The sequence below is a fragment of the Amblyraja radiata genome, chromosome 27 (assembly GCF_010909765.2).
Source record: "Amblyraja radiata isolate CabotCenter1 chromosome 27, sAmbRad1.1.pri, whole genome shotgun sequence".
Taxonomy (NCBI): Eukaryota; Metazoa; Chordata; class Chondrichthyes; order Rajiformes; family Rajidae; genus Amblyraja; species Amblyraja radiata.
In genome coordinates, this window is record NC_045982.1 from 23,704,836 (window position 1) to 23,728,647 (window position 23,812).

General features: G+C 43.7%; 1 protein-coding gene across 6 annotated transcripts in view; it reads left to right on the plus strand.

Moving 5' to 3' along the window:
• The window catches only part of LOC116988564 (adhesion G protein-coupled receptor B2-like), a 514,190-nt gene that overhangs the window by 194,699 nt on the left and 295,679 nt on the right, over positions 1 to 23,812 (plus strand). For 5 of the 6 annotated variants that reach the window (XM_033045397.1, XM_033045400.1, XM_033045399.1 and 2 more), the window contains one exon: positions 14,417 to 14,581. The exons of the other annotated variant lie outside the window; for it this stretch is intronic. In XM_033045397.1, coding sequence (XP_032901288.1) covers positions 14,417 to 14,581 — 165 coding nt within the window. The remainder of the gene's footprint in view (positions 1 to 14,416; positions 14,582 to 23,812) is intronic. 6 annotated transcript variants of the gene reach the window in all.

Genomic DNA, 23,812 nt, shown 5'->3' on the forward strand with positions numbered 1-23,812 from the left:
TAGGCCTTGGTGGACCGAGCGCAAGTGTTCCACCTACTTTGAAAAAGCTCATTCTATTGTCATGCATTTTGAGATGGTACCAACTAATGCCTTGATTTCTAAGTCCAGTGATGCAGTGTCATTGTCTAAGATGATCTGTTGTTACCATTGAGTCAGCAGCCCCCCTAATGTTGCAGATAACATTTCAAAGCAGCATCAGAATAAATAGCTCTTAGTGGGATATACAGTTATACACGGGATATACACGGGACATACAGTTCTTCCATTATATGGTATGATATAATTTATACATTACTCTCATTGATATTATGTACAATTATTTATTTTTATTGTTTTTTTTAATAGTTTTACACTCTGGCCAGAAAGAAAGAGAATGGAAGATGTGTGGAACTGTTGGTGATTGAAAAATTAGGTTTAAGGTCATTACTATTGCACCAGAATTCGTTTTCTGTCTTTAGCCCATAGTGAAAAGAATTGTTAAGATTATACTCACCTCTTACCAATTTTACTTTCTGCTCTTGTTTCTGACTAATCTACTGTTTTGCTTCTTGGGTTTTTTCCGACAGTATATCAGTAGGCCAGTATGTCAAGAGAATAGTTATGTATTATGTTAAACACTTGCTGAAAGTTAAGAATTTGAATATTCAGTAGTAGATTTGAATGCTGCCCACAACATGCAGACGCTGAGGTTTTCCCGTGAAAAGCATTAAAATCAGAGAGGAAAATTCCACCAATTTAGTCCTTGCTCATCCTAACAGTAACCTAAACTGCTATCACAATGTTTCGGGACAATTACATTTTGGACGATGGTAGCAATTGTAGGGAGAGAACAGATTATGGTTGGACGGAAATAATTTCTTACAGCTGTGGTTCACCAGAGTTGTATGATTATGATTAACAGTATGTTTGCTATTACTAATTTAGGAATCTTTCACAGGCAGTAAATTGCAATGTAGTTTGATACCAGAAACCAGATTTTTTTTCTGGGCTTCTTTTTCCTCCTGTCATCCTTGGTAGCCTCAAACATGAACTTTTAGTCTCAGCTTATTTATCCAAATTGGTATGATTCAAAAAGAGTGGGTTATTTTCTGTTGCCTGCTTTTTCTTTGGACAAGATGTTGGTGATTGTACAAGACGTTGATGAGGCCACATTTGGAGTATTGTGTTACCTTGCTACAGGAAAGGTATTGTTAAGTTAGATAGAGTGCAGAGAATAATTATGTTGCCAGGACTTGAAGGCCTGAGCTAAAGCGAGAGGTTGGGCAGGCTGACTTTACTCCTTGGAGCGCAGAAGGAAGAGGGGTGATCTTATAGAGGCATATTCAATCATGAGGGGAATAGATGCACAGCCACTTTTCCCCAGAGCAGAGGAATGAAGATCGAGAGGACATAGGTTTGAGGTGAGAGAGAAAAGATTAATTCTGAATCTTTTTCACACACAGGTTGGTAAATGGAATGAGCTGCCAGAGAAGGAACTTGAGGCAGATACTATAAGATCACTTAAAAAACATTTGTACAGGTAGATGGACAGGAAAGGTTTAGAGGGATATAGGCCAAACGCCAGCAGGTGGCACTCATGTAGATGGGGCAGCTGGGTTGGCATGGTGAAGCTGTGGTGAAGGGCCTGGTTTCATGTTGCATGACTCTGACACAATGGAGAACAAATTCACTCCACTAATTTCACATTTACCTATAGTTACATAACCATTTTATTTAACTTTATTTTGTATCTTTAAAAAACTTGTTGCATAGCAATCCAGGAAGAATCCTAACTACTGAGATAAAAAGGGGACATTTTTCTGCTGTCAAGTTGGGTGTCATAGAGTCATAGAGTGATACAGTGTGGAAACAGGACCTTCGGTCCAACTTGCCCACATCGGCCAACAATGTCTCAGCTACACTAGTCCCACTTGCCTGCGCTTGGTCCATATCCCTCCAAACCTGTCCTATCATTGTACCTATCTAACTGACTTTTAAACAGTCCCAGCCCCAACTACCTCCTCTGGCAGCTTGTTCCATACTCCCACCACCCTTTGTGTGAAAAAGTTACCCCTCAAATTCCTATTAAATCTTTTCCCCCTCACCTTGAACCTATGTCCTCTGGTCCTCGAACCCCCTACTCTTGGCAAGAGACTCTGTGCATCTACCCGATCTATTCCTCGCATGATTTTGTACACCTCTATAAGATCACCCCTTATTGCGCATTGGTACATAGTGCATCGGTACAAAGCCTACATATTTGGTCTTCATCATAAAACCATCTCATTTCCATTGAAATCAGCTCAGTATATTTCAGGGTTTAGAATAAATTTAATGTCTCAAAGCCTCTGTCCTAATATGAAAAAGATTATATCTCACCACTAGACTAAGTAGGACCCGTTGGGTCCCAGCATCACACGGGAGGGCTGGTCACCAACGCAATATTCCACCTCTCCACCAATTTCAATATTGCCCATCAGTGGGTGGGGGGGCTTTCTGTTGCGCTAATATGGTGTTGCGGGCCAAAGGTACTGGTTTCCAGAGGGCCCGTATAGACATTGTGGGCCGAATGGATTCTTGGGCTGGCAGCCAACAGTTGCAACGATTTTAAAAGCCAAGCCAAGGCAAACAATTTGGCTGCAGCCACCAGACAACCAAAATTCATTTTGTGAACACAAACTTTTTTAAAAGGCGAGGCAAACAATTGGGCTGCAGCCACCCGACAACCCAAATTCATTTTGTGAACAAACTTTTTAAAAAGGCGAGGCAAACAATTGGGCAGCAGCCACCCGACAACCAAAATTCATTTTGTGAACACAAACTTTTTTAAAAGGCGAGGCAAACAATTGGGCTGCAGCCACCCGACAACCCAAATTCATTTTGTGAACAAACTTTTTAAAAAGGCGAGGCAAACAATTGGGCAGCAGCCACCCGACAACCAAAATTCATTTTTGAACACAAACTTTTAAAAAAGGCGAGGCAAACAATTGGGCTGCAGCCACCTGATAACCAAAATTCATTTTGTGAACACAAACTTTTTAAAAAGGCGAGGCAAACAATTGGGCAGCAGCCACCCGACAACCAAAATTCATTTTGTGAACACAAACTTTTTAAAAAGGCGAGGCAAACAATTGGGCAGCAATCACCTGACAACCAAAATACATTTTGTGAACACAAACTTTTTAAAAAGGCAAGGCAAACAATTGGGCAGCAGCCACTTTACAGCTGCATCAAGGGGACTCACCATGGAGTAGACGTGCGTTCAGTGTTATTCGCAGCTCAGAGAGCCGTGACCCTCTCGCTTCCTGGGTCTGGCAGAGACTGAGCGAGGGACTACACTTCCGTGTTTTATAGTCCCTCCCCCCTGTCGCCAGCGGGGGCAGCAGAGAGAATGGCGATTAAAAAAAAAACAATAATATCTCTGTGATTTTTCATCGATGGGAAAAATCCTCTGGTCACGGAAGGCAGAGGGGGGCTCTGAGCGAGGTGGCCAAAAATGACAGCCGTAGGTGGCGGCGTTCTCTCGGAGATCGCAGCACAGTGGGCCAAAAGCGGTCAAGATCAGACTTTTAGTAATATAGATAAGGACATAATTATGCAAAACTGAATCTGATGACAGCAACTAACTTTGTAGTCTTCAATACTTTCTTGAAATGTAATTAAATCCACTCAGCTGGTAATGCAGTTATATTTGTCTTACCTCGTAGTTGGTAAGAATGAGATTAGAATATAGCAACTTTATGGCGCATCTGTGAGACTTCACATAGACAATTATGTACAGTTTTAAGTTCTTTACATAAGAAAGAATGTCCGAGAGGGTGTTCAGTGTAGATTCATGAGACTGGTCCCATAGATGACAGATTTGCCATATGAAATGAGATTCAGAATACTAAATTTAAAAAAAAATGCTTGATCAAGCAGCATCTGTAGAAAGAGAAGTAGAGCTAATTCAGGTCAAACTGGAAAAGAGAGAAAAACAGCATTTGAGTTGAAGAGGATGTGAAAAAAGGACAAAGGCAATATCTATGTTTTGGCGAGGCCAGGTTTGGGCAAAGTTGTCATGGGATTCAGTGATGGTTGATTGGATAATCATTAGAGTGATAATGCAGATAAGCAAGTGTAAAAGGATAGAGTGGATGTGGAGAGGATGCTTGCACTAGTGGAAGAGTCTTGGACTAGAGGCTGTAGCCTCAGAATAAAAGGACGTACCTTTAGAAAGGAAATGAGGAGAAATTTCTTTAGTCAGAGGGTGATAAACCTATTGTCAGAGTTGGCTGTGGAGGCGAAGTCAATATATATTTTTAAGGCGGTGATTGACATATTCTTGATTAGTACGGGTGTCAGGGGTTATGTGGAGAAGGCAAGAAAAATAGATCAGCCATTATTGAATGGTGGAGTTGACTTGATGGGCCGAATAGCCTAATTCTGCTCCTATAACATGAACATGAAATTATGAAAATGTTGCAGAATGGTCGACTATCAGATGTGCCATGCAATTTAATTATCTTTAAGGTGAGAGGGGAAAGATTTAAAAGTGACTTGAGGGGTATCTTTTTCCCCACAGAGGGGGATACATATACGGAAAAAGCTGCCCGAGGAAGTGATAAAGGTGGGTAGTATTACGACATTTAAAAGACAGTTTGAAAGGGACATGCATAGGAAACATTTGGAGGGATATGGGCCAAGCGTAGGCAGGCAGGACTAGCTTGGTTAGGTAATTTGGCAGGTATGAACAAATTGCACGCTTCCACTCCACTTTGTGACAAACTATTTGACGAACAGCACCCCATTTTCTGTCTAAGCATGTTGTATCCTTCCACACTCAATACTAATTCTGCATCACCTGGTAGGTCATCTCCTTTGATTGTATCAGAACTGGATACATATGTTGTAAGTCTGTCATCTGTGATATTGGCTCACTTTTTTTTATAACTACTGCCATTAACCCATCGACTACTATGTTTCCCCATAGCAACTGTGATCAATTCTGGCCTCACTGTTGCATCGATATTCCCTTAGTCCTGTCCATTCCTCTTCCAACTTTTCTGCAACTTAGAACTAACTTTCTTTTCCCTCTTTTCAAGTCCTGATGAAAGGTCAACATTGTTTTTCTTTCTACAGATGCTGCGTGCCTTGCTGCATGTTTCCAACATCTTCGTAGATTTATGATTTCTAGCATCTACTGCGGTTGTTTTAAATTTTTGATTTAGTCTTCAAAAGCTAAGAATGTATTGGCTTAAGTTCAGAAGAATGAGAGAAAATCTGATCAAGACATTCAAAATGTCCTTGAGGGTTTAACAGGCGAGACATTGGGAGGATGTTTCCCTTGAATGAGGTGTCTCAGACCCTGTTTGAAGATAAGGGATAAATCTGTCCTGACAATAATGATGGTTACATTCCTACTAGTTTGAACTTGAAATGGAGGATGGAGAGGAACTCCATCAAGAAAACTGGGCATAGGACTTATGAAAAAGAAAATTACTCAATGATCCATAATCCCATAATTTCAGGTTGTGCATAATTGTAGAACAGAGATCTTCAACTTCAGCAAACAAAAGGAATGCATCTTCCTTTTCCACTCGGCTGCAATATAAGTTACATAAATACACCTCCCTTCTGTATTATCTGCAATCGGCGGCAGTTTAGTTGATGCCTCGACTGGAATTATGAATGAATCCAAAAAAGCTGCTTAATTGACTTTCATAAAGTGCAAATATATGATATTTATGCAACTTGATCTGGCCATTTCAGGCCAACCTTGCTTCTGTGGAGGTTGAATGACCATCCATCCATCCATCCATCCATCCATCCATCCATCCATCCATCCATCCATCCATCCATCCATCCATCCATCCATCCATCCATCCATCCATCCATCCATCCATCCGCCCACCTCCCCCCCAACCAGCTGCTGCCTGAGGCCGTCCGCCTTCCCCGGCTACAGATGCTCCCACTAGCCCCCACCTGAAGCAGTCCCCCTCCCCGTCCCCAGCTGCAGGACTAGCACAAGAAAAGTCTATTCGGCCCACTATATCCATACTAGCCCTTTGGTAACCAGTCCCTTCAGACCACAACACCTGTACTAGCCCTCCAGAAAGCCCTCCCCCCACCGGCTACCTCCTGAAGCCCTCCCCATCCCCCTCCCTCGGCTGCAGGTTGTTCCCCCACCGGCCCCTGACAGCCTCCGCTTGAAGCTGTCCCCCTCCCCGACTGTAGGACGCTCCACCCCCCCCAGGACCCTGACAGTCCCTTCCTGAAGCCATTCCCCTCACCCGCTGCAGGATGCTCCCGACCAGTCCCCGCCTGTAGCCGGTAGGGAGCGGCAGAGGTAGGCCACAGCAGCGACAGGCCACGGCAGCGGCAGTAGCAGGCCACCGCAGGGGTTGGCAGCGATAGGCCACGGCAGCGGTAGGCCATGGCAGCAATCCCCCACCCGCACGACCCCGTCAGGCCACGCCTGAAGCCGTCCCTTTGCCCTGGCTGCAGAACGCTTGCCACCGGAAGCAGTCCCCCGGCTACAGAACGCTCCTGCCGTCCCCCACCTGAAGCCGTCCCCTTCCCCCGGCTACAGAACGCTCCCCACCGGCCCCCACCTGGCCATCCCCTTCCACAGCTGCAATCCATTTGGCCAACCACATCCATACTAGCACAATAAAAGTCCATTCGGCCCACAATATGTTACCAGTCCTCAGGAAACATGTCCCTCCGGCCCACGACACCTGTACTAGCCCAAGAAAAGTCCTTTTGACCCATAATATCCATACTAGCCCTCTGGAAACCAGTCCCGTACAAACCTCCAGAAATCCTCCCATCCCACCGGTCACTGCCTGAAGCCCTCCCCCTCCCTGTCTGCAGGATGTTCCCCCACCCCACCAGCCCCCGACAGCCCCTGCCTGATGCCTTCCCTCTCCCCCACTGCAGCAAGCTCCCGCTCTACTGCCTCCCCCCCCCCCCTCCCCCCCGCCTGAAGGCGTCCCATCCGCAGCTGCAGGATGCTCCCCACTGGTCCCTGCCTGAAGCCAGTGGGGACCGGTGGGGAGCATCCTGCAGCTGGGGACGGGGATGGTTCGGGGGGAAGTTAGGGGCCAAGGGTGAGTGGTGGAATATTGCGTTGGGGGAACGGGTTGTGTTGGAGGAACGGGTGAGTGTTGGAATGTTGCATTGGGTAATGGGTTGTGTTGGGGGACAAAACGGGTCCCACTTAGTCTAGTACATAACTTAAACTCTCATCTTGTTATCTTCTGGTTTGCGTTGTTTTTACATTTGCGCAAAAACGGTACATGATAGCGCAACCTTACTCACCATTCTCCTGTGCCGCAAGTGCAACAAGATTTGTTCCGATCTGTGGTATATCTTAAAAGTTATTAAGGTTTAAAAATCTTAACGACTGCGCATGCGCAGATTGGTCTACTCTCCTGTCAGTCACGCTGGGATGGCGACACCCCTTCCTGCACCATTACCGTACTAATTGGCCGCGTCCGCGGTCATCTCACCGTCGGCGCCCGGCGCGGCTTCCGGTCGACGCGGATTCCGGTCGGCGCAGCCTCCGATCAAGGCAACCTCCCGTCAGAGGAGCGGCATCCTTGAGATCCTGGGTAGGTGAGGAGGGAGAGTGGGGGGATTGAGGGAGAGGAGGGGCAGGAAGGGAGGGAGGGGATAGTGGGGGAGGTGGGGAGGGAGACTGGAGGAATTGAGAGAGAGAAGGGGGGTAGAGAGGGGAGAGGAGTTATGGAGGGAGGGAGGGAGTGACTGAGGATAGGGGAAAGGAGAGGTGAGGGAGTATTTGGGGGAGGGTATGAGTAGAGGGGAAAGAAGAAGGAGGGTGAAGAGTGGGAGAGAGTGCTGGGGATGAGGGGAAATAAGCAGCACCTGCACAGTTGGGGGCCATGGGTGAGTGGGGGAATATTGCGTTGGGGAAGAGTTGCGTTGTGGGACCAGGCCTCCCCTGTGACAGGGACCCAATGGGTCCCACTTCCTCTAGTTGTATTTTAAATAGAAGAGACTACGACTTTTGATCCGAGGATGTTGCAGAAAACAAGTGAAACAATCTCAAATTGTCCAATAATCTGAATCGACAACTGAGATGCCGGGATATACTCATTATATGTAAGCACAGGATTGAGTTTGTCCAGATGGAGGATCGCGTTCTGTGACTGGATTGGTAGCATTTATTGAATCGGCAGAATTTCTTTGATTATGAAGGCAAGACACGGCACTGAGTCAAATTGTAAATCAGTATATGCCAGTTTGGACTTTACTACAATATTTTGTTCTGACGTTAAAGCATAGTTGCATCCTTTTACTGTATATCCCTGTAATCCTGTTAATCTATAAAAACTATTGAATGCCAGCCCAATAAGAGTTTCATTTTCCTGTATATTAACTTGATGTTAGACCTTTCTCAGGTTCAACCTGACAGTTATTGCCAATTAATCAGTTTTTTTACCTCCAAATGTTTAAAGTTCCTGGCATAACTGCAATATTTCCTGATGACATCGACGAGCACTGGAGCCAGGTCAAATCCACCAACCTTGATTCCTGTAAAGCCATCCTTGGGTGCAAGTCCGGAAAACACCAGGACTGGTTTGACGAGAACGACACAAAGATAGAACAGCTCATCTCCAAGAAAAGGAAAGCCTTCCGTGCCTGGCAAAATGATGTAACCTGCAAGGCCAAAAGAACGGCTCACTCCAGAGCCAAGGTGGACGTCCAGAGACAGGTGAGGGAGCTTAAGAACTCTTGACGGACAGAAAAGGCTCTGGAAATCCAGAGACTGGCAGACTTGGGTGAGAGCAGAGGCTTCTTCAGCACGACTAAGGCCGTCTATGGTCCAAGCTACCGCAATTTAAACCTCCTGTGCTCAAAGGATGGGCAAGAACTGCTGAAGGACAATGAGTCCATTAACAACCGATGGAAGGAGAACTTCCAGGAACTCCTCAACTATGACAGCACAACTGAACCAGACATTACCCACCACATCCCCCGGAGTCCCACCAGAGAAGACATGGAGGAACCTCCCACTATGACAGTGGTTCAAGATGCCATCAAGAGAGGTAAAAACAAAAAGGCCACTGGTCCAGATGGGATCCTAGCTGTGATCTTAAAGGAAGGTGGACCGGAGCTCCTCTACGACACCCACGCCCTACTCCAAAAGGTCGGGAAAAAGAATTACTTCCCGCAGAACTTAGGAATGCTCTAATAATGATAATTTTCAAGAAGGAGGACAAGGCTGAATGTGGAAACTACAGGGGCATTTCGCTCCTGTCAACAACAGGCAAAGTCCTCACAAAGTCCTCACAAACCGACTTCTATCACTGTCTGAGAAGGTACTCCCAGAATCACAGTGTGGCTTCCGCCCATACAGAGGTACAGGAGACATGATATTCACAGCATGCCAACTCCAGGAAAAATGCCGTGAACAAAGGCAGCCTTTGTACATGGCCTTCATAGACCTGACAAAGGCTTTTGACTCAGTAGACTGCCAGACTCTTTGGATCATACTATCAAGGTACAGTTGCCAGGAAAAATACATCAGAATATTGAGGCTTCTACATGATGACATGTCGGTCACAGTGCTCAGCAACTGCGACTCTGAGTCCGAGCCCTTCACTGTGGAAACGAGGGTCAAACAGGGATGCATCCTCTCACCCACCCTGTTTGTCGTCTTCATTGCTGCCACACTTCACCTCATTGGTGAAGAGCTGTCACAGGGGATCCCAATCCTCTACAGAACTGACGGTGGGCTCTTTAACCTTAATAAGTTGAAGGCCAAGAGCAAAGTCAGTAACACCGCCATTGTCAAGGCATACAGAGCCATGGGCCTAGCCTTAAACATCAAGAAGACCCAGGTCTAACATCAACCTCCACCCAATCAGCTGCCTACCCAGCCCACTATAAAAGTGGACGACACCACTCTTGAAAACATTGACCACTTCCCCTACTTTGGCAACATTCTTTCCTCAAAAGCTGACATCGACTCTGAGGTCAACCATCCCTTGAGTTGTGCCAGTGGAATCTATGCCAGACTCAGGAAAAGAGTCTTTGAAGACCGAGACCTAAAGGCTCAAACAAAACTGCTGGTCTACAGAGCCGTTGTCCTCCCCACCCTGTTGCATCTAGCTGAGTCATGGACCATCTACAGCAGGCACCTAAGGGCCCTGGAACAATACCATCAAAGATCCTTACGAAAGATTCTGAGGATCAGCTGGGAGGACAAACGCTCCAACATCAGTGTTTTGGAGGAAGCCAACATGACCAGCATCACCACCACAATAATGCTGCGCCAACTTCGATGGACTGGCCATGTCATCCGCATGTCCAACCCACGTCTCCCTAAACCGGGGGTCGGCAACCTTGATCTGCATAGGGGCCAGAACACACGTCTGTGAGCGGATGGCGGGTCACATCTATCACATGTACACATGGATCCCGCCCCGGATGGCAGGCATCAAATCACGTGTTCACATAGATCCCGCCCCTTTGAGGACGCCGCCCAGAGCACTGGCCGCTAGTTACGGGCGCTCATGAACATAGCGTACCTATGGACCATTGCCTTGGCTCTGTCTTGAAGACGGTGGCTCAAACACTCACACTCACTCGTCCCCGGCCTATTGACAACCCCAGTCCCAACAGTGTAGCCCAGACACAGAAGATGCGCGGCAGTGCCGGCGACTTTGTGCAAGATGCAGTACAGCCAGAGCTGGCGCTTGCCACTGCTTGGCGGCTCTGCCATTGCAGCCGCCAGATCAGGCCTCCTTCCGTTCTTGCATCACCGTGCCTGGGCGCCGTGGCCTCGGGCCCGGGAAGTACTGTCTGCAGGTCGGATAATTACGGGGGGAAAAATACGCCTGCAGGCCAGATGATTTTGGGTTATGGGCCGCATTCGGCCCGGGGGCCGCAGGTTGCCAACCCCTGTCCTAAACAGATCCTATATTCTCAAGTGAAGGATGGTCGGCGAGCCCCTGGCGGGCCAAAGACACATTTCAAGGACAACATCAAGAACAGTCTGAAGAAATTCCACTTCACATCGAGCAACTGGGAGCACATTGCACTGGACAGGCACTCCTGGAGGAAATCCGTGCAGGAAGGAGCTGCACGTCATGAAATGAAACTACGCCGTGTCGCAGAGATTAAGCAACAACACTGGAAGGAGAGTGAGATGGGGGCTCGATGACCACCAACCACTGCCAGTCTCCACTGCCCACGTTGCACCAAGGTGTGTGGATTGCGGATCGGCCTCTACAGACATCTGCAGACCCACAAGTAGACGACTCTATGGAGAGGACAGTCATACTCGTTTCAAGTGACCACCGATGATGATGATTTAGTATTATAGAACAGTACAGAAATAGGCTCTTTGGCCCACAATGTTTCTGCCAAACATGATGCCAAGATAAAATGAACTCCTCTATCAACATCACCTTTAAATCACATCTCCTTTAAACATTGCTCCTCTCATCTTAAAGCTATGCTCTCTAGTCATTTATATTTCTGCCCTGATGGTTGAGGTGCCAGTTGGCAGGAGTGTAGCTAATGTTGTGTCTCTATTTGAGAAGGGCTGCAAAGAAAAACCTGGGGGGCTATAACGCAGTGAGCCTAACATCTGTGAAACACAAGTTACTGGAAAGGTTTCTGAGGGATAAGACACACTTATTTGGAAAGACAGGAGTAAGGATAGTCAGTATGTTTTTATACATGGGAGATGTCTCACGAATTTGTTTTTTTTAACGAAATATCCAAGAAGGCTGATGAGACCACGGCTATAGACATTGTCTAAATGGATTTCAACAAGGCCTTTGATAAGGATCTGCATGGTTGGTTGCTCTGGAAGATTAGATCAGGAATATAACCTTCAGGATTTAATCCAGGAAAGCGGGCTAACTGAATACAGAATTGGCTGCTTTATAGGAAGCAGAGGGTGGCAGTGGAAGGTTGTTTATGGACTGGAGGCCTGTGACTAGTTGTGTGCATCAGGAATTGATGCTGGGTCTAGGCTATTTGTAATCTATATCAACGTTTTTGAAAATAATGTACGAGGCATGATTAGTAAGTTTGCAGATGGCACCAAAATGGGTGATGTTGTAGATAGTGAAGATAATTATGAAGAATTGCAGCAGGATCTTGTTCAGCTCGGCAGCTTGACCGAGAGGCCTGTGTCAGTGCTCTATGTCTCTGACTTTATTTATTATTTCTCATTCGTTTGGCAAAAGCTCTGCACAGAGATCAACCACTGTTCAAGAGATGTTAGCTTATTTTAATTAAAGTAAGATAACATTAAATGTTGTACCTCGTGGCTTTCTGTCCAATATCCACTCAGTCGACGATGTTATCAGCACAACCGTCATGTAAGATGTTCTTAAAAAAATGAAAATTTGGTTTCATTTCCGGACAGGTTAGGAAAGGATAAAAACACGGTACTAGAAAGTTAAGTTGCATCTAAAGCTGATAAGTGAGGTGCTGCAGATGGGATGTGCTCCTGGATGTTGAGAAAATATGTGAGGAGATTGGAGAGCTTGGAGATTAGCTATGATTATCCAAATATCAATAGATCCAGGGTCATTGCCTGAGGACTGGAAATGTGAAGCATTACTATCATGTTCAAAAAAAGACTAAATTCAATAATTACAGTGCAATCAAAAGTTGAAATGGAAAATGCAGTTGATGTATATGTAGACATGTATAAATATACCGGGAGGCATTTCAAAAACTGTCAACAAATTGGCTTGTCATTAAGACTGAAACCATGAAATAAACGGGCTGTAGCAGAATGACTAGAAAAAAGACTGATTAGCAAGAAACAGAACAATTCTGAAACTTTTTTTTCATGGATTATAGGGAGGTGTCCAGTGGAATTCACAGTGATTATTAGGACTACTGGTTTACTTAATATTTATTAATAACCTGGACTCAGTGTACAGAGTACATTTTCCAAATCTACAAATGACAAATCTACAAACTTTCTGTGGTGCTAAAATCTAAAACGGTAAATTTTGGGAGAAAGAATGATATAGACGATATAAATTAGAGGGGAAAATTGTAAATGAGGTACAAGATCGAGGAGTTTATGTGCATAATTCTTTCAAAAAGGCAGGGCAGGTAGGGAAATGTATTTAAATCAGTTTATGGGATCATGAGCTCAAAGGCAGAGTTCAAGAGCAAGGTTGTTTTTGTGAACCTTTATAAAACACTGGTTCCTCCACAATTGGAATATTGCCGATTTCTGAGAACTACACTTTAGAAGAGAATGCAAAGAAATGTAATAAAATAATTTCGGGTTTAGTTATGTGAATGATTGGGGAAGCTAGACCTTTCCTCCTTGAAGAAGCTGAGAGGGCAAGCTATTTAAAATCATGAATGGTACAAACAGAATAGATAAATGCTTTTATTGTTGATGGGGTCAAGAACTAGGGGACATAGAATTAAGGAAAATAAAACAGATTTGACATACGGAAAACTTTTTCATGCTAGCTGTAATCAGGAACTGGAATGTAGTGTCAGAGGCAACGATGGAGGAGATTCAAGAGGGAGCTGAATATGTTTCTATGAAGAACAAATTTGTCGAGATGTGAAGAGAGGGCAGAGCAAGTGTAGCCAGATTACGCTTCCATGGAACTGGTATAGACATCAGCAGGTAACGTGAGGTTGCTATATACTGTATTGTGTGCAATGAATGTGTGTAACTTAAGCATTATTATTCACAGGCACAAGAGACTGCAGATGCTGTAATCTGTTGCAAAAAAATGAGATCAGCTGGAGGAACACAGAGGGTCAGGTAGCATCTGTTGAGGAGAGGGACAGTTGTTCCGTCAGCTAGACCCAACAGGAATTGAACAGTTCAGTAGCACTAGTTGAATTGCTCAATAATTTGCTTGTTTTAGTCCAGTAACACAACAGTTCTGTTTTAATTGACAATTAAATTTAGACCCCCAGCGTCTCCATGCTGCCATAGTTAAAGGTTGTGACTATCTCCTATTGGTACTCTTTAGCAAACATCTGGTGTAGTTATAAAAGTTATGCCTATTTCATCCTGATTATTTCTATTAGATGATTAAAGGATTGCTAATATTGTTACTGCATCTTGAAATAGCATCACCTTTTCAGTTTTGTCTCAAATGTGTTAAGCTGCTTTGTGAACTCAGGTTGAAAATAATGATGCCTTCAAAAGAACCCATTCATTTGTTCTCATACTTTTGAAATATACAGTAAGAATGAGAAATTTAGAAATTTAATTTAATAACATTAAAAGGGCAACATTTGACAAAGAAGCTTACTTTCCCCGGGCCAACTAATGATTATCATTCCAGCTAGAAAACACCACCAAAGTGAAATATCTGTTTATTACTGTAGCAGGTCTGTCATCCTCAGAGTAAAGACTTGTATTTGTTATTGTAGTATTCTGTGGTGACAGATCTCTCATGTGATTTGCACTGTGTTGTAGTACATGGTCTGTGGGAGGAATGGTCGCCATGGAGTTTGTGCTCAGTTTCCTGTGGGAGAGGATCGAGAACCAGATCGCGGATGTGCGTTGCTCCACAACATGGAGGGAAAGCGTGTCAGGGCTCAGAGCTGCAAACCAAGCTCTGCAACATTGCACTTTGCCCTGGTTGGTATAAACACTTACTTTAATCGTATGCATCTTCAGAATGTTTTTATGATGGCAGGACCAATTTGTGCTGTTTTTTTCAGTATTGAGGTTGATGACTCTGAGCAACTAAAGTTATTCGTCAGTTGAATTGTTGCAGCAGTTAATCTCATGGTGAACATTGAGAAGTTGTAAACTGGGGCCATTTAGATTTCTTGTATGTTTGGACAAATTCTGATTCAATCATTTTGATTACCTTTTTAAGAGCGAGACAAGATTGAAAATAGTGCCATATTATGTGTGTTAACCGTTAAAAGTTGAAATCATTTGATTATCCTTATAGAATAGGAATCTTTCTATCCTCCTTCTGGGAAGGACCTGAACTCGTATCTGGAAACTGCATTCTCATTATTTCGATATTATGCATTGTGCAGGCATGGTGTCAGTCTTCCTTGAATGCACATGTCAAACTCATCTCTGCTATTTTGAGCTGCCTATGTCAAACTAGCAGAAGAAATTAGGGCTAAATATTGAAGCTCATCCTCTGTATTATTTAATGCAAAATGCAGTTACTTGTGAATTGTGAGGATAGTTCTTCAGATGCATTCTTGTATTCAGATTCTTAAGTTTGAATTGTCAGGAGCGCAAATATATTTTTCCAAAGGGCAGTGAACTCTACTTTATTTTCACTAGAGTATAGGTACTTTAGCAGAACTGCCATTGGTATGACCAGGGGCATGACTCTGAGATATGACCAGCAGGCCCAAAGAAACCCCAAGTTGGAAGGAAAAAGAGTCTGATGAGGAGGGCCCAACAAGAATTTACGAAAAGCAATCCATATGTCCAGAGCAACGCATCTGGAGATAAGTGGTGGTGGAGATCTACCAGAAGTGGTAGGCATAGTTCCAGTCTTTCCGTTCCAGTTCCACCTGCTTGGATAGGTGAAGATCATAAAATCTGTGAACTTCTTGGATCTATATATTATGGTATAAGATAAAAAAGATTTTATTGACTGGACCGGTCAAGAAACCTTGCATTTTGTTTCTTCTTTCAGATCGTTAATTTAAATAGTATACAACTGAAGGCTAGAAACTACTCCCTGGAGTACTCCCGATAGTTGTATCCCTGCAAGTTAAAAAGGACCCATTTATTCCAACTCTCATTTTTCTATGTGAGACAATTTTCAATCCATGCTTGTGCTCGGCCCTCAGGACCTGAATTTAATTTATGTACCCATTTCCCAATGGCATTTAAATTCATTACCATTATTTGGTCCCCACCAGAAGCATCTTGAGAATAATCATTCACCAGAGTACCTAAATTACAGTGGCAACAATAACACATTCAGTCTGAAAAAGGGTCTCAACCCGAAACTTCGCCAATTCCTTCTCTCCATAGATGTTGCCTCACCCGCTGAGTTTCTCCAGCATTTTTTAGTCTACCTTTCATTTTTCCAGCATCTGCAGTTCTTTCTTAAACATAACCCATTCAAAGGCATGGTTTCTACTGCAAGGGATAAAATCCTAAGTGAGGGATGTATTCCACTTGGTTTTGTGAACACAACCCCAAAGTTACTGAAGTAGTTTCAACTCATTCATCAACCCCCCCCCCCCCCCCCCCCCCCTCCACCCCCCCCCCCCCCCCCCTCCCCCTCCCCACCACCGAATGTTTACTATAGGTAAGCATCTCTGTAATGTTTGCAGTGTACACCATGGGCAAACCGGATAGTGGTAGCTCATGAAGACTCTGCCAGCACACTGAACAACTACCACTGGGAAAGAGCTTGGATATTCCAGCATCTTCAAAGTAGAGTCATCTTTGATTAACTTACAAATTTGGAAATATATATCCCCATTCCAATGTGCAAACTCTAACATTTATTGGAGTTGCTCCCAGCTTTCCTTCATGACAGACTCATTGTCTAATAGCTAAATTATTTCACCCTCATACAGATATTCTTCCAGTGCCTTCTCTCAAGTTCTCTGCTCCCAGTTCTTAAGGTCTTCCACCGGAAATTATATCTGTTTCTCTGTCCACGGATGCATCTTGATTTGTTGAATCTTTCCAGCATTTTGCGTTTAATTTCAATGTAATACTGTCTTAGTGGCTCCACTCAAGATGGTGAATGGTTGCATATCTTTAAAGGAGAATGTTAAAAGTGGCAGTGGGCATCTTTTGTGTTTGATGGCCAGGCTTAGGAATATGCTTTACTGCCATGTGCTGTAAATGGTCCTGGCAAATTGTCTGAAGTGCAACAATAAGGACCAAAGGAGAGACGGTGGCAATGGCATGTTGCTACCACAGATTTGTAATCTGTGGATCTTCTGCCATTCTCTTGGGGTTGAGCACGTACTTCCTGTAATCTGAAGGACAGTTTGCTGGAGTGCCTAGATTCTCTCACATGACCTTCTACACATGAATTTAAGATCCAGAGGCAATGATCTGAGCTAGTCTGGCTGCAAGTGTAAAGTGCTGAGATCAGACATTCAGCAGCAACACTCCTACATTGGGCAGCCACTGACCATGTTGCAACAGAAGTGCCTCGCACTTATTGCTGAAAGACACAGGCCTCACATGATTCATCTGTTTAATCCTAACTTTCCAGCGCAAATATTTTTTACCCGATGAAGTGACACAATTTATGATTCTTTGAGTGAATTTTGAATAGTGAACTCTCAGTTATATATGTCACTGTTATGTATGTATTTGATTAGCCATGAAAAGTTTGGTGAATAATGAGAAATAATTTATATTTTTACCATCGCTCAACACCATTGTTCTGTTTCTGTTTTGTTTAGCTGGCGTTTCCTGCAAAAAAATGAAAGAAATTGTACTAGTGTGAAGTGAAAACAGTACAGCAATACAATTTAATTCTGTCTAGTAGCATTGTTGGTAGGGATTTAGATTCTTAGATCACTGGGATCTGTTTTGGGGTAAGGGGGAACTGTACAAAAGGGACGGATTGCATCTTAACAGGTGTGGGACCAGCATTCTGGCAGGCAGGTTTGCCACTGCTACACGGGTGGTTTTAAACTGAATAACGGGGGTGGGGTGTCGAATGGGCTAGTGGAGGATGGAGTTAAAGGGAAAGGGTTTCTTAAATGTGTGAGCGTAGAGACAGAGGGGTGTAAAATGAGGGTAGAAGCAATAGGTAGCAAGGTGAAAAGTAAAAGTGGCAGGCCGGAAAATCCAGGGCAAAAATCAAAAAGGGCCACTTTTCAACAAAATTGTATAAGGGGTAAGAGTGTTGTAAAAACAAGCCTGAAGGCTTTGTGTCTCAATGCAAGGAGCATTCGTAATAAGGTGGATGAGTTGAATGTGCAGATAGCTATTAATGACTATGATATAGTTGGGATCACGGAGACATGGCTCCAGGGTGACCAAGGCTGGGAGCTGAACATCCAGGGATATTCAATATTCAGGAGGGATAGAGAGAAAGGAAAAGGAGGTGGGGTAGCGTTGCTGATTAGAGAGGAGATTAACGCAATGGAAAGGAAGGACATTAGTTTGCAGGATGTGGAATCGGTATGGGTAGAGCTGCGAAACACTAAGGGGCAGAAAACGCTGGTGGGTGTTGTGTACAGGCCACCTAACAGTAGTAGTGAAGTTGGAGATGGTATCAAACAGGAAATTAGAAATGCGTGCGACAAAGGCAAAACCGTTATAATGGGTGACTTCAATCTACATATAGATTGGGTGAATCAAATTGGCAGGGGTGCTGAGGAAGAGGATTTTTTGGAATGTATGCGGGATAGTTATCTAAATCAACATGTAGAGGAACCAACGAGAGAGCAGGCTATTTTAGACTGGGTATTGAGTAATGAGGAAGGGTTAGTTAGCAGTCTTGTTGTACGTGCCCCCTTGGGCAAGAGTGACCATAATATGGTTGAGTTCTTCATTAGGATGGAGAGTGACATTGTTAATTCAGAAACAATGGTTCTGAACTTAAAGAAAGGTAACTTTGAGGGTATGAGACGTGAATTGGCCAAGATTGACTGGCAATTAATTCTAAAAGGGTTGACGGTGGATATGCAATGGAAGACATTTAAAGATTGCATGGATGAACTACAAAAATTGTTCATCCCAGTTTGGCAAAAGAATAAATCAGGGAAGGTAGTGCATCCGTGGATAACAAGGGAAATCAGGGATAGTATCAAAGCGAAGGATGATGCGTACAAATTAGCCAGAAAAAGCAGCATACCGGAGGACTGGGAGAAATTCAGAGACCAGCAGAGGAGGACAAAGGGCTTAATTAGGAAAGGAAAAATAGATTATGAAAGAAAACTAGCAGGGAACATAAAAACTGACTGCAAAAGTTTTTATAGATATGTGAAAAGAAAGAGATTAGTTAAAACAAATGTAGGTCCCTTGCAGTCAGAAACAGGTGAGTTGATCATGGGGAACAAGGATATGGCGGACCAATTGAATAACTACTTTGGTTCCGTCTTCACTAAGGAAGACATAAATAATCTGCCGGAAATAGCAGGGGATCGCGGGTCAAAGGAGTTGGAGGAATTGAGTGAAATCCAGGTTAGCCGGGAAGTGGTGTTGGGTAAATTAATTGGATTAAAGGCCGATAAATCCCCAGGGCCAGATAGGCTGCATCCCAGAGTACTTAAGGAAGTAGCTCCAGAAATAGTGGATGCATTAGTAATAATCTTTCAAAACTCTTTAGATTCTGGAGTAGTTCCTGAGGATTGGCGGGTAGCAAACGTAACCCCACTTTTTAAGAAGGGAGGGAGAGAGAAAACGGGGAATTACAGACCAGTTAGTCTAACATCGGTAGTGGGGAAACTGCTAGAATCAGTTATTAAAGATGGGATAGCTGCACATTTGGAAAGTGGTGAAATCATTGGACAAAGTCAGCATGGATTTACAAAAGGTAAATCATGTCTGACGAATCTTATAGAATTTTTCGAGGATGTAACTAGTAGCGTGGATAGGGGAGAACCAGTGGATGTGGTGTATCTGGACTTCCAGAAGGCTTTCGACAAGGTCCCACATAAGAGATTAGTTTACAAACTTAAAGCACACGGCATTGGGGGTTCAGTATTGATGTGGATAGAGAACTGGCTGGCAAACAGGAAGCAAAGAGTAGGAGTAAACGGGTCCTTTTCACAATGGCAGGCAGTGACTAGTGGGGTACCGCAAGGCTCAGTGCTGGGACCCCAGCTATTTACAATATATATTAATGATCTGGATGAGGGAATTGAAGGCAATATCTCCAAGTTTGCGGATGACGCTAAGCTGGGGGGCAGTGTTAGCTGTGAGGAGGATGCTAGGAGACTGCAAGGTGACTTGGATAGGCTGGGTGAGTGGGCAAAGGTTTGGCAGATGCAGTATAATGTGGATAAATGTGAGGTTATCCATTTTGGTGGCAAAAACAGGAAAGCAGACTATTATCTAAATGGTGGCCGACTAGGAAAAGGGGAGATGCAGCGAGACCTGGGTGTCATGGTACACCAGTCATTGAAAGTGGGCATGCAGGTGCAGCAGGCAGTGAAGAAAGCGAATGGTATGTTAGCTTTCATAGCAAAAGGATTTGAGTATAGGAGCAGGGAGGTTCTACTGCAGTTGTACAGGGTCTTGGTGAGACCACACCTGGAGTATTGCGTACAGTTTTGGTCTCCAAATCTGAGGAAGGACATTATTGCCATAGAGGGAGTGCAGAGAAGGTTCACCAGACTGATTCCTGGGATGTCAGGACTGTCTTATGAAGAAAGACTGGATAGACTTGGTTTATACTCTCTAGAATTTAGGAGATTGAGAGGGGATCTTATAGAAACTTACAAAATTCTTAAGGGGTTGGACAGGCTAGATGCAGGAAGATTGCTCCCGATGTTGGGGAAGTCCAGGTCAAGGGGTCACAGCTTAAGGATAAGGGGGAAATCCTTTAAAACCGAGATGAGAAGAACTTTTTTCACACAGAGAGTGGTGAATCTCTGGAACTCCCTGCCACAGAGGGTAGTCGAGGCCAGTTCATTGGCTATATTTAAGAGGGAGTTAGATGTGGCCCTTGTGGCTAAGGGGATCAGAGGGTATGGAGAGAAGGCAGGTACGGGATACTGAGTTGGATGATCAGCCATGATCATATTGAATGGCGGTGCAGGCTCGAAGGGCCGAATGGCCTACTCCTGCACCTAATTTCTATGTTTCTATGTTTCTATGTATGTTAATGGACTCGCAGTCCAGAGCTTCGGATTCATGATTTGGAGATATTGCAGATACTGCCTACAGCATTGTGTTAGATTCTGACGTGCTGTCTGAAAGACTTGACAAAACACTTAGACAAGAGAAATTATTGATAGATAAAAATGCTGTTCTTGCCAGATGCCTTAATCCCATGAAAAAATACAGAAAATTGAGTACCCAAAAGGGAGGCACATTGTTTGCTAACAGAGGTGTTTGTGAAGTTCCCAATTAAATGTCATTTTGTAATATTAGCTGACAGTTCTCTTAAATTAACCATATAGTTGAGGCCAATTCCTATGCTAAATTGTCTTTATTTTCATGGTATGCTGAAATGGGTGCATTAATTACCTATCTTAGTCACCATGACAAATGTGGGTCTTCCTCGTGATCTACTGCATTCCATGACACTCTCGCCATGCTTTAAGATTCAAACCTAGTGATGATGAATGAAGATAGATTAACAGTTCAAGGTGGAGTGATTGTGGCGTTGGTGCTCTCATGACAGTGTGCTCTTGTTGCCGAAAGTGTTGGAAGTTGCAGAGCTCAGGGGAATTGTGAAGTAAGATTAGTTGGTTGTTTATTACATTTTGTTGCAAATATATGTTGCTGAAAAATCACCAGTGATGGAGGGACAGAATATTGGGTTCACTGGATCAGTGAACAATTTTGGATAGTGTTGGTTTTGTTAAATATTGGAACTAAACCACTGTAGCCATGTATTCCTGATTTTGAGCAATGTTGGAGGGGACTCTCAAGGATCAGCAGATGTGCAACGTTGCAGAGTTACAGCATCTGTACTCTTCCTGTAATATCACTTTGATGTGGTGTTCAGGCCAGCTTTTGGATCAAGGACAGTTTAAAGTAATTGGTTAATCAAAGTAAGGAGAAAAGATAGCCAGAGATAGCCAAGGCAGAAATGTCAAATACTAGAGAGCATAGATTTAAGGTGAGAGGGGGTGCTAAAAGGAGATGTGCATCTTTAGCACAGAGAAGATGGGTGGCTGGAATGTGCTGCCAGGGAGGGTAGGGGGTGGGGAAGGGTGGTGGAATCTAATATGATAGTAATGTTCAAGAAGCATTTAGACAGACAAGTGAACTGGCAGGGAATAGAGGTATATATACTATGTGCAGGCAGATGGTATTAGTTTAAACTTGCATCACGGTCACCACAGATATGAAGGATCTGTTCCTGTGTTGTGCTGTGCTTTTCTTTGTTCTAATTGAAGCAGGCCATTTGATTAATTCTGGGTGATGGGATATTGAATACGCATATCTTATTGTTCCTCAATGAAGTTTAAACCAAAGCATAATTTATTTGTTTTTGTTTTGAATGCTGCTTTAATAGCAATGTTTCAGAATCTTTTGTAACTGCCTACCCAGTTGAATCTTAATAATGGTTTGTAGGCTTCAATGGCTTGAAGGGCCGAAAGGCCTACTCCTGCATCTATAGTCTATTGTCAGCAATGTGCAGAAGCAGGCATTTGTGTTTGTAGGCATCAATGTTTAAAAAGTCTGTCACAACTTTAGCTAGGGCAGAAATAACCATTTATTACTATTGTCTTTTACACGCATTGTAAAAAGGTGTTTATTATTACCGAAGCATGTACTTCTTAAGCAAGTTTAACATATTGGGTGCAAAGCTTTAATGTTTCCAAAAAAATATTTTATGATTCCATCTGAAAAATGGCATTTGGACAATGATTTTAACTGAAGATTTATTCTAATAGTACCTTTTGCCTGTTCCTGGTGGTGGTCTGATTAATGACTGAAATCATAATTAAAATTAACAACATCTTCTCTGACCCCAAATAATATTGATTTGCTTCAGCATTAAAATTATAGAAATGAAAATGGAATGAGGAAAAAATTGGAACAGATCATGTGGATACATGCAAGAAAGACACGTATATATAATGGAAACATATAAACATGGTGGGGAGCAGAAGTGTGCCATATGGTCCTTCAGCACAACTCCATCATTCAATATAATAATGGCTGATCATCACATCTGTGCTCAGTTCCCTTGATCATTTTACCATTGAGAAAAATATCTACCCTCATCTAAAACATATTTAATGCTTTGGCTTCCACTGCCTTCTGTGGTAATAAATTATATGTTAATTTCTCTCTGAACAAATTCTCCTTATTTTAACTAAAAAGCCATAGCCACATCCTCCCCACCACCCTCCCTCCACCCAGGTACCATGTCCAGTATGTGTGACCTAGAGTCTGGGCTTGCCAGCCATTGCATATTCCTCCCTGCACCACGTTTTTATAATCCTATTGCAAATTATATGATTTCCTCATTCTTCAAAACTTAAATGAACATTGGACTCATCAACCCCATTTTACTTGTATGTCAGTCCTGTCATCCCAGCAACTTGTATGAAAGACATTTAAAACAAACATTTAAAGCATATGGCTGAATGTGTGTCACTAATTTTCACTGGACAACAACTGAAAATAAATTCAGTCTGTGGTCAGTATCATTCCAATGAGTAAATTATTCACTCGGCTTGAGCTTACAAACCACCATAAACCCCTTAATTCAGTCAGTTCTGTTACTCACTCAGTCTCTGGATCTTGTATGTTTATTTATGCTTATACAATCTAATATGACGTTGTCTCTAGATCCCATTTTCACTCTTTCTTCATGGCTATGTATACAGGATGAGTTAGTAAATTGGATCCAAAATTGACTTGATCATCGAAGACAGAACCTAGTGGTGGTAGACACACAATGCTGGAGTAACTCAGTGGGCCAGGCAGCATCTCTGGACAGAAGGAATGAGTGATGTTTCGGGTCGAGACCCTTCTTCAGCCTCCTAGTGGTGGTGATGTCTGTATGTTTCTGTCAACATGTGTAACCAGTGGTGTTCCACAGGATTAGTTCCGGGACCTCTCTTGTTTTTAATATATACTAGACCAAGTGCAGACCTGTTGGGTCTGTTTCCCCAACGGCGTTTGCGGGGGGGGGGGTGAGAAGAGGGGAGGGAGGGGAGGGGGGAGGAGGAGGAGGTAACGGGATAGATTTGGGAGGGAAGGAGAGCGGGGTAGGGG